This window comes from Balaenoptera physalus, assembly GCF_965194825.1.
Source record: "Balaenoptera physalus genome assembly, chromosome: 15".
Classification (NCBI taxonomy): Eukaryota; Metazoa; Chordata; class Mammalia; order Artiodactyla; family Balaenopteridae; genus Balaenoptera; species Balaenoptera physalus.
Genome location: NC_138894.1, coordinates 73,517,964 through 73,533,062, shown reverse-complemented (window position 1 = coordinate 73,533,062; position 15,099 = coordinate 73,517,964). Strand labels below are relative to the sequence as shown.

General features: G+C 51.9%; 1 protein-coding gene across 1 annotated transcript in view; it reads right to left on the bottom strand.

Annotated features, from left to right (window-relative positions):
* The window catches only part of CAPN13 (calpain 13), a 73,499-nt gene that overhangs the window by 24,368 nt on the left and 34,032 nt on the right, over positions 1-15,099 (bottom strand). The window contains 4 exon segments of the mRNA XM_082426196.1: positions 1,265-1,350; positions 6,431-6,505; positions 7,440-7,614; positions 13,875-14,008. Coding sequence (XP_082282322.1) covers positions 1,265-1,350; positions 6,431-6,505; positions 7,440-7,614; positions 13,875-14,008 — 470 coding nt within the window.

Here is a 15,099-nt window from a genome sequence, read left to right as displayed (position 1 = left end):
TCCAGTGGTTCGTGGTTTTGCAATTTCATTCCCCTTCTGTGCGGGAGGAGGGGATTCAGCTGCCCTGCTCTCCAGGGGGCATCTGAGGGAGGTCACACCCAGGTTTATTCTAAGAATTCATGTCTCTCCCTCTCCCTCATATTCCTACCCTCCAGCCCCACCCGTGCAGGCACCTCGGCTGTTGGGCACTGCCCAGCCTGGGGCATCAGGCTCAGGGCAGGGACAGGAGAACTCTGCATTCGCCTCCAGAACACGCTTCTCCCTGTATTGATTTCCACCGCTGGCTGGGGCCTGTTCTCCCGCTTGAACGTAATGTATTTCCTTTCAGATCATGTTCTCCCTCGTGCTAAGCTGCCACGGCTGGCCAAGGTGTCTCGACTCTTTCCGTGGATCTAACACAGGCCCTCAGAGACCCGCGGGCAGGCTGGGCCTCGCTGGCTGCCGAGAGGAGCCAGTGCCCTGTGGCTGGCCTGCCATCCCTCTCAGGACTGCCATCTCGTTCTTAGTCAGCAAAGGGGTGGGGACCAGGGATCAGTCCTCCTGGCAGCTGGGAAACACCAGCCCAGCTCTCCAGGAACTACAGACCACACAGCGGGGGCCCCATAGGTCAGCTGGGTCAGCGAGCAACTGCCTGGGACACGGCCAGCAGAGGCATCTGAGACCCACTTAGCTTTGTTCACTCCTACCACCAGCAAGGCATCGGCTGCTTGTGGGAGTCTGGACCAATAGGGCAGGATGGACGACGCAGGCGGACTGAGTCAAAAAATCTTTGAGCCAGATCTTTGCCTCAGCTCCCCAACTCCCCCTAGAATGAAGTCTTTTCCATCCTGATGACACGGCATCATCTGGATCAGAATCCTATGGGATCCTTTTACGGAAGGAGACTCCTTCTCTCCATCTCTGTCTGCCAAGTAGAACTTGACTCCTGCCCTACCCTACCCCTCTTTTAATTTTGTACTTATTCTAGGTATATGGGTTCATCGCTCAAGACTGTTCCCTTCTGGAGGACAGACACTGTCTCTTGTCATCTGTATGCATCCCACAGCACCCACCCAGCACAGTGTACTTAGTGCAGAGTACACAGCAGGTGTTTAAATGATGCTTGGTGAATGGCATCATGGGAGTGTGAGTTCGACTGAAAGTCACACACAGGTGTGAGCTGGACAGACCTGCAGTGAGATCCACCTGCTGCCCTCATGGGCTAGAATGCTCTCCAAACACCGGGTCTCCATGAAGGAGAGAGATAGGTTTCCAAAAGCCATACCTGTCACTCCAGCACCCTCTCCATTCGCTCTTGCCCCAGGGGTTCCACAGGCAGATAAGACATTCCCAGCCGCTCCTGTACTGAATCTGCAAAGAACAGAAAAGGAAAACTGTCAGTGTTCTCCAGCAAAATTCAGCAGAAGGGATATGAATGCAGCTGCTTTTCACCTCCAAGGACTAATTTAACTTCTGACCTCATTTGGCTGCAGCCAGGGAAAAAAAATGGAAAGGAAAAAAAATCAATGTCTCTGCCTGTGTGGAGCTGGAATGAGACCGAGGAGAAAACAGTCCTTTCTGTGCAGCACCTTGAAGGGCAGGTGCAGCTTCCTCAGTCTGTACGACTGCATCCTAAAACCTGCGCCAGCTGAGACAACAGCAGATAAATAGATGGTGCCATGGGCTGCAGAGGGAAGATCTTTACCGGTCTCCAGCCTCCTCCATGCCCTGTCACAGCCGGCATCTCTATTCCACTCAAATAGCTGTTTCCTTGCTGGCGGCCCCTTGGGAGCTGTGCTGGGGTCTCCACAGCACTGTCCTGAGCAAGGCCAGTAGGAGGCTGATTTGAGCAAGACAGGACCTTTGAGGCCTGGGAGCGGAGCCCTCCTAGCCTGCGGCCCCGGGGCTGCACCCGGCCCCCTGGCAGCCTGCCTCTGTCAGCGAGCAGGGCATCTCCGTGGCCTGAACGTTCCTTCCTTCCCCAGGCGAGCACATCATCATCTGTCCCAGATACAGAGGCCGGCACACTTGCTCCTTCAGACCACTGAGGCCAGAGAGCAGGACTGTTTGTTGAAAAGTTACAACAAAACAATCACAACCCTTTGAACTTATGTTCCTGGATCCAGGAGGCCTCCGCCTGGTGAGAGGAATTAAAGCATGATTGAGTTGTAGCGACAGTATTGATCTGTGCTAATGTCATCTGAGGAGACAGAGGCCTGGAGGGGTGAGGAAGGGGCGGACTTGTTCACTGATTCCAGGTCACAGGAGAAAGTCCCGAGTGGAATATTCCCACGTGGAAAAGAAACCCGTGTGTGGAGGCAGGGCTTGGAGACAGGCCTGGCTGAGTGTGTGACATGCACTATGGTCTTCAATCCTCTGAGGTAGATATTCATATAATCCTCGTCTTGCAGAGGAGACTGAGCATCAGAGAGGTTAAGCAACTTTCCCAAGGCCACAGAGTAAGTGGCAGAGGAGGAATTCTGATCCCAGCCACTGTGAGTCTCCAAAGCCCAGGCTCTTAATTTTAGAATTGGGAGTGGATAAAGGATACAGCTGTTCCAGGGCCCAGCTCATTCTCACATGTGGACGAGACCCTGACCTTGCACGTAAACCCTGGGCCAGCACGTGATCACCACTAGGGCAGTGCCATGAAGGAGCGATGTGGTCAGACAAGGGCCCAAGAACCCAGCTTGGGTATCGTTCTTTTCTTGTCTACTTCTGTCTAGCTGACACTGCAGTGGAAGGTACTCTTTTAATGCCACATGGGATGGGGGTGCCCCTCTCTGACCCCACCAGGCACCCCAGGCTTTGCACACAGTGTATTATTAACTGCCAGCACGTGACGGAGCCCATGGAACAGGGACGTGAGAAACGGTCGCCTGGTGGCCCAAAGAGCTTAATGAGCCACCCTCAGTGCCTAAGGGACAGGCAGGGGCTCAGGCAGGCACAGGGGAGAAGAGTGGCCAGTGGCCGGAAGGGGCTGAGAGCGGGGCTAAATGAGGCATGCAGAGAAACACGCACCCCTGGCCCCGGGGAGTCACTGACCCAGCGAGGTGCATGGTATAAAATGCCAATTTCATTTATCTTGCTGTCTGTGTCCCGCCCAGAGGGTGGATGAGATTACAAAGCACACTGCGTTTATGGGCTGGTTTAATCTTAGCACTTGTGGTCAGAGTTACAACCTCCTCTTTCTGCAGCAAGAACCTGTAATCAAGTTCTTGGGCTCTTGTCTGACTGGGTCACTTTTTTTTTTTTTTTTTAAAGGAACTCCTTTATTTATTTATTTATTTATTTATGGCTGTGTTGGGTGTTCGTTTCTGTGCAAGCGGGGCAAGTTGTGGCAAGCGGGGGCCACTGTTCATCGCGGTGCGCGGGCCTCTCACTATCGTGGCCTCTCTTGTTGCGGAGCACAGGCTCCAGACGCGCAGGCTCAGTAGTTGTGGCTCACGGGCCTAGTTGCTCCGCGGCATGTGGTGAATCTTCCCAGGCCAGGGCTCGAACCCGTGTCCCCTGCATTGGCAGGCAGATTCTCAACCACTGTGCCACCAGGGAAGCCCATGTGTCACTTCTTTTTGACAGTGCTCTGCTGGTGATCACATGGGCCTTGGCCAAGTGCCTCAGGCATAACCTTCGAGGCCAAGGTCACAGCTGCACCTGAGAATGGGCGGGCTTTCTTGCTTCACTCTCCTGGCTGCTGACTGTACCCTGGCCCTGGTCAGATCTCTCAGAAAGGGTTCTACTGGGAAGAGGTGATCCAGGTTATCTATCTTAGGATAATAATTCCTTGAAAGTATTCTCTTGAATGCAAGTTGCAGAGGCAGTTAATTGTTACTCCTAGAAAAAAAATGGTTTCATGGCTAATGGTAGATTAAAACCAAGCTGTACTTATATTGTTAATACAGGCCTTCTCAGAGCCTTTAAAATGTTAATATCCAAATACCACTTTCACAGAGCATCTCAGCAGGCCGGTGCTCCTTAGAGCACAGGCTGGGAAGTGTCAGCAGCCAGAGTGGCAAGAATGGCGGGTCATGCGGGACACACGGTGTTCATCACCTACGGTCACAGGAGAGTGTCCTGTTTAGACTGCTCAGTGTGTTATAAGAACAACTCAAAGTGTGTGCTGTGGGGCAGGAAACATCCGGGCTGTGGGCAGAATCATCGATCGGGAGCCCAAACCCCAGCCACGCCCGCACTTCCACTCCCCAGTTCACCTCCATGACCTTGGCCCTAGGTGTTTACTTGGCTGCTCTATAAGCCAGGAGTCACTGCCATCCCCACGCCCAGCCTCTGCGGGACTCACATTCCGTGGCCGCCTGGACCTCTGGATACACAAGTCCCTTCTCCCCTGCATTCAGAGGAGAAAGAAAGGCCGTCTCAACGTATAAAAAGGGCCTTGCCAGGAATGGCCAGCACATCACGCAGGTACCATGGCTCCTTCCTTCCATGCCCAGCACAGATACCATTCATTGATCGCAGCTCTCTTTTTCCAAATCTGGAAGCAGAGCCAAAGTCTTGTCAACACAGTAATCCAGGCAGCATTGCCTGGATGAAGGCTGGCACACAAGAAAGCTGACCTTCTCTCCCTAACCTAGACTTGTCCACATCTGGGATGGGGAGCTACGGTGAGCAGAACGTCCATCCGTGGCCAGATGTGATGATGGTATTGTCTGTCTCCACTGAGAATTCAGAGAGGGGCATGGGAGGTTCCAGAGGAAGAGCATCTGGAGCCCCTGGGACTGGGATCTCTTGTGGCTTGGGTTTATCGGGGCCTCTTCCTTGCTGTGGGAAATGTCATTTGAGCTCCTCACATATTCTACGATGGAGAATCCGTGATGTCATCCTCATAGGCCAAGGACAAATGCATTCATTCACTCATGCAAGCACACTCACCCACTGATCCAACAGGCATTTATTAGGTGCCTACTCTCCTCCACTTGCTGTGCACAGGAAGCATTTTGGTACTGATTTCCTTAGGGAGGAAGGCAGGAGACAGAAAATATTGCCTCTGTTTTTTTTGTTTGTTTGCTTTGTTTTGTATTGTTCTGTTTTTTAACATCTTTATTGGAGTATAATTACTTAACAATGGTGTGTTAGTTTCTGCTTTATAACAAAGTCAATCAGCTATACATATTCATATATCCCCATATCTCTTCCCTCTTGTGTTTCCCTCCCACCTTGCCTCTGTTTTGCAGATTGGAACATTCACCCAAACACAAAACGATGGAGTAACTGCCCTTAGGTCAACGGACAGGAGAGACAGATTGACACGCAGAGAGGGAAGGCAGATATGAGAAACAGGCCATAAATAGAAGCTGATACTCTGCGTACCTTGGCCCATAAGTACCTGTGAAAAATGGACCCTGGGGTTTGCGACACTGTCTCTTATGACCTAGAAGACATTATCAGACCTCGAGAGTTGTGAGAACTACAGAGATGGGGGAACATTTGTGGGAAATCATCACAAGGCCAGGAAGTGCTGTCCCTGCACAGCTGCGTGATAAGCATGGATGGGAACTGAGGAGTCGTGGTGTCTGGGCCCAGCCATTTCAAGCAGCTGTGTCACCCTGACCTTCCCCTCTCAGGTGTCGGCTTCTCATTTATGAATGGAGGAGGCTGGACTTCAGTAGTGTTTTCTAGACCGAACGCTACTGCACACACTGATGATATGCATTTTTGTCCACCCGAAGTCGGTTGTTACATCAAGGGGAAAGACTGTCCCCCCAATAGCCATCCTCCCCTCCTTCATGGGAATAAAGTTCTAGCTGGGCATATGGCAGCCCGGCTAGATGGTATGTTTCCCAGACAACCTTGGGCCTCAGGGTGGCCCATGACTAGGTCCAGACTCCTGGGATCTGAGAGGAGATGGTGTGTGCCTTTACTGATACGTGCCTTCCTTAGGGACGTATAAGTGTCCCCGGCCTCTTTCTCCTCCCCCGGCTGGGAAATGAGGGGACCTGAGGCAGCTGCCCTGGGCTCACAGATAGAAGCCCCATGTTGCAGATGGCAGAGCCAGCTACCAGCTCTGGAATCACCTGCCTAGCTGAGAAGTGAACTTGATCTTGTTCGAGCCCCTGTATTTTCGAGTGTCTTTGTCAGAGCAGTTTAGTTGGTACGTAACAAATAAAACCCTTTTGGGGCAAAATTTCCTCCAAAGTCAATTGGGTAGTCAATTCTGCTTTCTTTTTGGGCTAATCCCCCAGCCTAGTTAGACACTCTGCCTGTCTGAGGCCATTGAAGGATAGTAAGATTTCTGGTGGGTCCCTGGGGGATGAGGATACCGGGCACCAGAACTTCTGGATGAAGAGAGGGAATGGGGTTGTCCATGACGGGCCTGGACGTGGTGGAGGCAAGGGTGATCACTACCTGTCCCAGCTTTCACCGAGGCAAGTGATTCTGACTCCTGTGTAGGGGAGCAAGAACCCTGGGGCACCGTGTTCATGGGGAGCCTTACCTGCTCGGCGCCAGTCACTGTGTAGGCACGCCGACTCACCAGCCCGTTTGCCATCCTCGTGGACTCACTTGTCGGCTTCAAAGGAGGAAAGCAGACCAAGCGTTAAACATTCACACATTCTTCAAAAAGATAGAAAAGCACTATTCAATCAGCAGCTGGGCCGTGGCCAGATGAAAAGCATCCCACTGACTCACGTTGGAATGGCATGTGTTCCTGGATTTCCTTCCTATAGAGAGGCAGAGTTTGAAGGCTGTAGGGTGCTTGAGGCCCCAGCATTTCACACCTCAGGAGACCACCCCATGACAGACAGAAGCCCACCGAGTCCTGAGGACCTGGGCTGCTGGCTTCTCCAATTACTTGCTATCGACGAGACACAACACAAGACATAACTTCTGGGCACTTTGTGGGAGTCGGGAAGACCTACCACCTCCAGGCTATGAGGAATTGGGGTTTAAAGTGCATTCTGGTTTCATGTGGCATTTCAGACTAGGGCTGTGTGACTCAAAGCCCACATGGTTAAAGAGTGAAGGAAGTGTCCTCAGGGATACGGTGTTGGCTGTCTCAGAACAGACTCAAATAATTTGGAGGGTCATTCAGGCTTTTCAGAATGGGGCACTCTGCCCTTGGGATGCTGCCTTTAAAGCCAGTGAGAATCAAAGGGCCCCCCGATCACTCTGGACCCCACTGCTTCCGGTCACAGGGAAGCACTAGGCAAAGGCTTCAGTATCAGACAACAGCATTTGAACCCCTGCTCAGCCACTCACTGGCTGTGTGATGGTAAGCATTTTACTTAGTCTCTCTGAGCCCATTTCTTCTTCTGTAAGTGAATTCTGCAATCCCTATTTCAGATGGAGGGCTACTATGAGGATTAAATGAGGTGGTGTCGGTAAAGCACAGCATCAGAGCTCTATGATGGTCACTTGGCCATTCCCCTGAATGGGCCAGTGGCTGAACGCTCCTGGGTGAGGAAAGGCTCGAACCAGTGCAGCGAGATTCCTGGTCTACTCACCCCGGCCAGGGTGCTGCAGGTCATCAGGGAGCCCGCCTCGGCTACCATCTTCACCATTGTCATCAGGTCAGACGAGGAGGAATGCAGGCTGATGTTGGTGACCACCCCTCCCGTGAGGTCCACCAGGGCATCAGGGAGGTAGCCATAGTGCAGGTTGACACAGGACGCATGAAACCTGGGAGGGAGAAAGGCAGATCAACCCCTGTGGTGCCTTTGGTGCCCCCAGAAAGGGAGGTTGTACCCGGACCTCTGCATATTTCCCAGGAAATGGACTTCCCAACCACCCCCGGGCTATGGCAACCTGCCCACCTTCTGTTCTTCTGGATAAAGAATCTAGCGATGTGCCTCCATTATCACTTCCTTCCCCTGGTCTCCTGGGTCTGGGGAGCCCCACAGGTGGCATTATTGTATAGAGTTAGGAATGCAGGTGCTGGAGCCACAGGCCAAGGGTTCAATCCCAGTCTCACCAGATATTTAGCTGCTTGACCTTAGACAAGTTACTTAACCTCCTAGGGCTGGGCCTAGTGTAGTGCCTGGCACATGGGAAGCCTTTAATAAAGATTGGCTATTATTATGATAAGGATCCACTGTTTCAGTATGGAGGTTCCTTAAAAAACTAAAAATAGAACTACCATACGACCCAGCAATCCCATTACTGGGCATGTACCCTGAGAAAACCATAATTCAAAAAGAGTCATGTACCACAATGTTCATTGCAGCTCTATTTACAATAGCCAGGACATGGAACCAACCTAAGTGTCCATCAGCAGATGAATGGATAAAGATGTGGCACATATATACAATGGAATATTACTCAGCCATAAAAAGAAATGAAATTGAGTTATTTGTAGTGAGGTGGATGGACCTAGAGTCTGTCATACAGAGTAAAGTAAGTCAGAAAGAGAAAAATAAATACCGTATGCTAACACATATATATGGAATCTAAAAAAAAAAAAAAAATGGTCATGAAGAACCTAGCAGCAAGATGGGAATAAAGACACAGACCGACTAGAGAATGGACTTGAAGATACAGGGAGAGGGAAGGGTAAGCTGGGACAAAGTGAGAGACTGGCATGGACATATATACACTACCAAACGTAAAATGGATAGCTAATGGGAAGCAGCTGCATAGCACAGGGAGATCAGCTCTGTGCTTTGTGACCACCTAGAGGGGTGGGATAGGGAGGGTGGGAGGGATGGAGACACAAGAAGGAAGATATATGGGGACATATGTATATGTATAACTGATTCACTTTGTTATAAAGCAGAAACTAATACACCATTGTAAAGCAATTATACTCCAATAAAGATGTTAAAAAAAAAAAAAAAGATCCACTGTTTCCTGTTTAACAACAGTGGTAAGTACTGGCTGTGTGCAGGGTACCTTGCTAGGCACTGAGCGTTCACAGATGGATGAGACCCTGTTCCTGCCCTCCAAAAGCCCACAGTCAACAACTGTGATGCTCGCTGTGGCCATAAGCAGCCTCTATTCTTACTCTGTGCGAAGCTTGACCCAGAATCCCCATTCCCATCCTCAAAACTAACCCACTCCCCCCAGGATCATCAGGGAGGTGATGTCACTGAAGGTAACACAGGTGAGGGTGAGGCTTACATAACACATCCCCAAAGCAAACCACCTAGAACTCTCAGACCTGTTCTCCAAAATGCCTCTTCCGGGACTTCCTTGGTGGTCCAGTGGTTAAGACTCCATGCTCCCAATGCAGGGGGCCCGGCTTTGATCCCTGGTCAGGGAACTAGATCCCGCATGCTCCAAGTAAGAGCCCGCATGCCACAACTAAAGATCCCATACGCTGCAACTAAGAGATCCCGTGTGCTGCAATGAAGATTCCGCATGCGGCAACTAAAGATCCTGAGTGCCACAACTAAGATCCAGCTCAGCCAAATAAATTTAAAAAATAATAAATATTTTAAAAAATAATAAATATTTTTTAAAATGCCTCTTCCCACCCTCCCATGGGGTTTCTGCTTCTGGACCCACACCCTGAGAAATGCCCTGTCTTATTGCCCTATCTTGCCCATCTCCCAATTCTCCCCCAGTCACCTATTAGACAGGCAGATAGTCTCCAGATTCAAGAGCCAACCTGCTCAGCCCAACTGCTGGCCTCCCCTCTCATGAGCTCTCCTCTCAGGCAGGAGGCTGAGCTTTTCAAGGCCCCCTTTGCTCCTCTGGGGAATGGGCTCTTGCGGTCGTGCTGCCAGGTGAAGCGTGCACAGCACGGGGAGAGGGTCTGGCTGGTGGAGGTGTGCTTGCTGTGAGCACGATCAGGACAGCAAGTCCACGCTCACCTGCTTCTACCGCCACACTCGTCCACCCCTCCACAGCAGCGCTCACCACCCACATGCTCTCCCCTTAGAAGGACACGTCGGGCTGCTTTGCCTTCCTTGGGTGTCTATTTGCTGTGAGAGCGCGTGGATCACCTTGGAACAGAGAGGAAGTAACTGGGGGTCCCGGGAAGGCTTCTGAGAGGTGGCACAACTCTGAACTGAGTTTTATCCAGGTCCAGACAGTGGGACGGACATCCTGGGGAGGAAGGATCAAATCAGGGAGGCTCCAGAGCCAGAAGAGAGTGGTCGAGTGGGGTTGATGATGGACTGACTGGTATTCCCGGGAGAGAGGGCGGATGGATCACTCACATGGAGAACCACTGAAGCAGGGGCCAGAGGAGGTCAGATTTGTTTTGAGAACTCAAGTTCCTGTTGATGGGGTGAATTGGAAAGGTTCCCATGGGCTCCTAAAATACAGGCAGGGCAAACCCACAACAGCATGGAGCTGAGCCAGGCCAGGCAGGAGACCCTGCCTCTTGGTGTCAAAGCTGTCCAGTGGGCATGTTCCCACACCGCCTGGTCACTCGGGCCTCCAGCCGGGACCTAAGCTTTCCTGTCCCTGATGGGGAAGCAGAGGCCAAGCCCCATACAGGTTGGTAGCCACAGGAAAGCTCCAGCTGCGGCTTGCTTTCTGGTGATGCAAAACCACGTGGGGGTCAGGCGGGGGTCCACCCTGCTGCCGCCTCTACTGGGGCCCGAGGCCTCGGACAAGACCCCTCCCGGTCCTCGGCCCTTCACCTGGATCAGCTCTGGGGCCCCTCAGACACCCCTCTCTCACCATACTTCCACCTCTGCAGTTCTCTCCTCCTGGGGTCCCCCAGAATTCATGTAAACTCACTTCAGCAAATACAGATCAAGCAGCTGCTCTCAGCAGGACACCTTCCCAGGCACAAACACCATGGACAGCTTAAGAGAGTCTTGTGTTAATGAAAGCAAAGGATCCACAGAACCCAAGGGCCATTCTACAGGAACCAGGTGGCAGATGGATCTCAACTTGTTATTTAACTCGTTCTAAACCTTATGTTTCTGTCTCTCCCTCTCTCTGACCAGGGTTGTCTGGTATTAGACTCTTATCTCTGCAGTGTTTTTAGTCAACTGCAAAGCTTCCCTTTGGTCACGATCGTGCCTAGGTAGGTCTCAGCGTCTGACTCACTTGATTTTCCACATGTTTTCTGGCTCTGGGTCCTAGATTAAGAGGACTTTGCTGAGGGTGCTGGAAGATCACCAAGACTAGGGTTCTGGAACCCATTCCAGAGCCCACCAGCATGGCCTCCCAGAAGGGGTCTGGCTTCAAATAGAGCTTCACCGGAGCCACACCAGGAAAGCAACTGTTGGCTCTGCCCCGTCACTTCAGGGCCACTGCCTCCGTGTCTATGGGCCTCGTCTGATGCTCTGACATCATGCACCCCCCCACCCCACCCTCTGCAGTCACCACAGAGACACCCAATGCAAGGGGAGGGACCCATGGCCAGTGCCCCCCTCTCGGTGTCTTCCACAGCCTTCTCTCGCTGCGCCTCCACGATGCCCACGAAGCCTGTCCCGGCAGCAGCTGGGTGTTTAGACAACGAGCTCTCCCTCTCTGCTTTACAAACACGAGCTCAGAGATCCTGCTCATGCTTCAGGGACAAGTCAACTCTTCCTAGCTCCCTTTGCTGCCAGGAAATAGAAAGGGAGGGAGAGAGAGCCCTGTGTTCGCCACACCTGTCACTACACGTGTCACCTGAACCCAGGAATTCTGAGAGCGCCTTGTTCTCAGCCCTCGGCTTCAGCCTCATTTTGGGGAAATGTCTACATGCCTGGCAATGATATGAGAGAGGGAAGAATTCAGATGTCAAATCGGGATCCAAAAAGGACGCTAAAGTCTATAATTCTGAGCCACAGAGATTCCAGAAAGGATGCTAGGCAGCTTACCAGATCTTGTCTCCCACTCTCCTATTTTATGACTTCTGGGGAAAAAAACCCTGCAAACAAAGATTTTTTTTTCCCTCCACATCTGACTCACTTGACCAATTCATTTCTGACTCCCCAGCTGCAAGAATGGTTGAAAGTTTGGGATCCACATGTTCACTCGGTATTGCCTACACCCTTGGAGGGAAAGAGGACCATCTCCACCTGGACAGGTGGGTCCTCTGTGCTTGCGCTGTGGTCCCTCTGTGCCAGACACTGAGTTCCAAAGAAGCAAAAAGACAAATCATTTTCCTCTAGGACTGACAGTATCAAGAAATGATGGAAAAGCACATGACTGGGGAGGACAGACCTGATCCCAGCTTGGCCTCAAACACGGTGTGACCTTGGGCAAGTCATTTCACCGCCCACCCCCCCCACCCCGAGCCTCAGTTTCCTCATCTTTCAAAGAAGGTAGTGTTTGATGCTGACAGAGGCTCCATCTAGCTCTGATGGGGTATAATTCTATTTGATTTCCTCCTGCATTCTATAACCCCCTTCTTTGGATGGAGGGGAAAGCTTATAAATAGCTTTGGAGTTTGAAACATTTTCTCCTGCACTAGATTTCTTCAGGCAGTGGAATGTGGATTCTGGGTCCAGTTTCCCATTTCTTTTCAAGCTGAATGATTGCTTTAGGTCAGCTGTTAACAAAATCCGGTCAAAGTCATCATTTCATCTGCGAGCTTTCTAATTCTCCAAGTGAACTGCCATGCTCCCCCCTTTTAATAAGGAAAAAAACGAGGCCCTGGAGCGGTGAGCACTGAATCCACCCCGGAAAGATAGTGGCAGTGTTTGCATAAGTAGCTTAGAAGTGAAGTAACCTCCCCAAACATACGGATTGCTTCATCCACCTCGCCTGTTTTCTGGGCTTCATTCTCAAATGCTAACGACCAGCTCTTCCTGACACTGGAAATGAGCAACAGCTTTAGCTTTGCACAAGCTGGCTCAAAAGAAAGAACGCACAAAAAGAGCCCTTGAGATGTGCCTCCAGAAGGACAGGGGCTGGGGTAGTCTGTGGGGTCGTAACCAGGATTGGATGGGGCGGGGTCTTCCGTCTTGCCAAATGATGTCACCTGGTCAAACGACCAAAAACCTCAGGAGACTCAGGTTAATCGCTTACACCTGCCATCACATCACTATTCAGAGACTTGGCTTCCCCATTTGTCATTATGAGGCATTGGTTAGGAAGATCTTTGGGGAACCTGATTCCAGGACACTCTCCACTATTCACTTTTCTCCTGAAATGTGTGGTCCCCTGACCTTCTGTCTCCTAGCATTGATTTCCAGCTCTGATGTGTCCCTCCACTTGTGTGGGTCTTGATGACAGCGACCTCTTACACACACACATACTCTTGCACACCCCACCTGAGCTGGCGTGAGCGTCTCTTCCAGCGCCCAGCACGGTGCCCGGACTATGATTAAATGCACCATACACATCTGCTGAATAAAAGCAACCCAAATTGTCTAAGTGAAACAGGTGACTTGGGGGAGTTTGTAAGTCCTCGAGCTTGTTAATACCAGAAGGTAGTCCCTGACTCACGGTGTTTGGACCATATAATAATAAGCAGCTCCCGCCCTGCCCCCAGTCATAAATGCAATCTCACGGTAGCCACACCAGGTCCCCAAGTGCCCCACCCGGGTCACTGCTCAAATCACTCCTCCCCCCTCATATCTCCTCTCTCTCTTCTGAAATCCTACCCATCCTTCAAGGCCTCACTCAACGCCACCTCCTCTGTGCAGCCCCAGCTGAGTCTCTGTGAGTCAGAACTGCTGTCTCTCTCCTCTGCTGTCTCTCTCCTCTCAGCAGACTTTGAACATGATACTACATTTTATTTGGGCCTGTACACCAGCCCTTACAATAATACCGTTGTCAGTGCCCATCTCTGTCCAGCTCTGCCCTGCCCACCCCTCGCCATGTGTCTCTGGGTCCCTCCACTGGCTCCAACTGAGCCTTGCGCACAGTGATTATTTAGAGGTTGCCCTGCGAGGTGGCAAAGGCTCTGGAGCTCCCAGGGGCATCGCGTGCATTGAGCAGAGCTGCCAAAAGCCTTGGCGCCGGCTGGTGGGGAGCATCAGTCAGGGCAAGTGGCTGGGCAGGCAGGGCCAGCATCCAGGCCCTGGGCAGAGGGGCGGGCCCATCCTTACCTGGCGCAGGCTTTCTCCAGCAGGCTCGGCCAAAACTCTTGTTTGTTGCGAGGATTAACAAAGAAGTACTCATTGTTCAGGACAGGTAGGCGATCGTCAATCACCACTTCCACCCACTGGCCACACTGCCAGAACTGGAGGAGAGAGAGAGGAATATACACCCTAGTAGAGTTGGGGCAGGAGGGAGGTGCTGGCCCCCCGACCCAGGCCAAAAGATAACCACCATCGCCACTTGACCACCACAGCGCAACAAGGAAGTCTATCCAGACCAAAATCCCAGCCCAGGTTGGCGGACAGGGGACCGGACTGTCATCTCCACTGACAGGTGAGTCACAGATCAAGTTAATCAAGGAAAATACAGCAGGGAGGAAGGAGTCTTGGGCTCTAGCTGGACTTTATGGCTAACTCCTGCCTCACTTTGGCAAGTCCCTTGTGAGATTCAGGCACACTGAAGACTCTCCGGGTACATCTTGTATACAAAATGGCAGTAGGGGGAGCAGATGCTGAATAGCAAAGGAGAATGGGAGATATAGAGTGTCGTGATGGGGAAGGAGAGCCTTTGGGGAGCTGAAGGCTTGAGAGAGGAGGCAGGATTCCAGCAGGTGGCGAGGAGCAGGGGAGGCAGCCCAGAAGCGGTGGCAACAGTGTGGGCGGAAGCCTGGGGGCCGAACGGTGAGGTTGCTCGGGAGGACTGAGCACTTACAGCCTCACCCTGGCCCTCCTCTCCTCACGTCCAGGCGTCCCTGCCAGCAGAGCAGCAGCCATGAAGCGGGCTGGCACTGTCGCTGCTAAGAGTGCAAAGGAACCAGATGCTCCTCTCCAAAACAGAGTGATTTAATCTTCAGCATTCAACTCTTAATGGTTCACCCGGGGGCATTGCCAAATGAGGATAATTCATAACAAAGCCAGCTTTTTGGAGTTGCTTTGCTGGTCTCTGGATCAGCAACAGGGCTTCTGGCTTCAGGCCTGCGTCTTGACAAGACTCGGGCAAGCCTCCGATAGCTGGGCTTGGAGTAAAGCTGGGTGGATGCAATCCATCATCTGCTCGGTGGTGACAGGGAGCCTGGCCCACAGCTGGATGTCCCAGATGTTGGGCTTTTGCATACAGATGAGGATGCACTTTCGAAGCAGGGAGGGAGACCAAGACAGAGATGTCAGTGGAGACAAGACAAAGAAGATGTCCTCGCAGTCTTTAATGAACCAGCGCACTGGAGCTGGTGTTGCC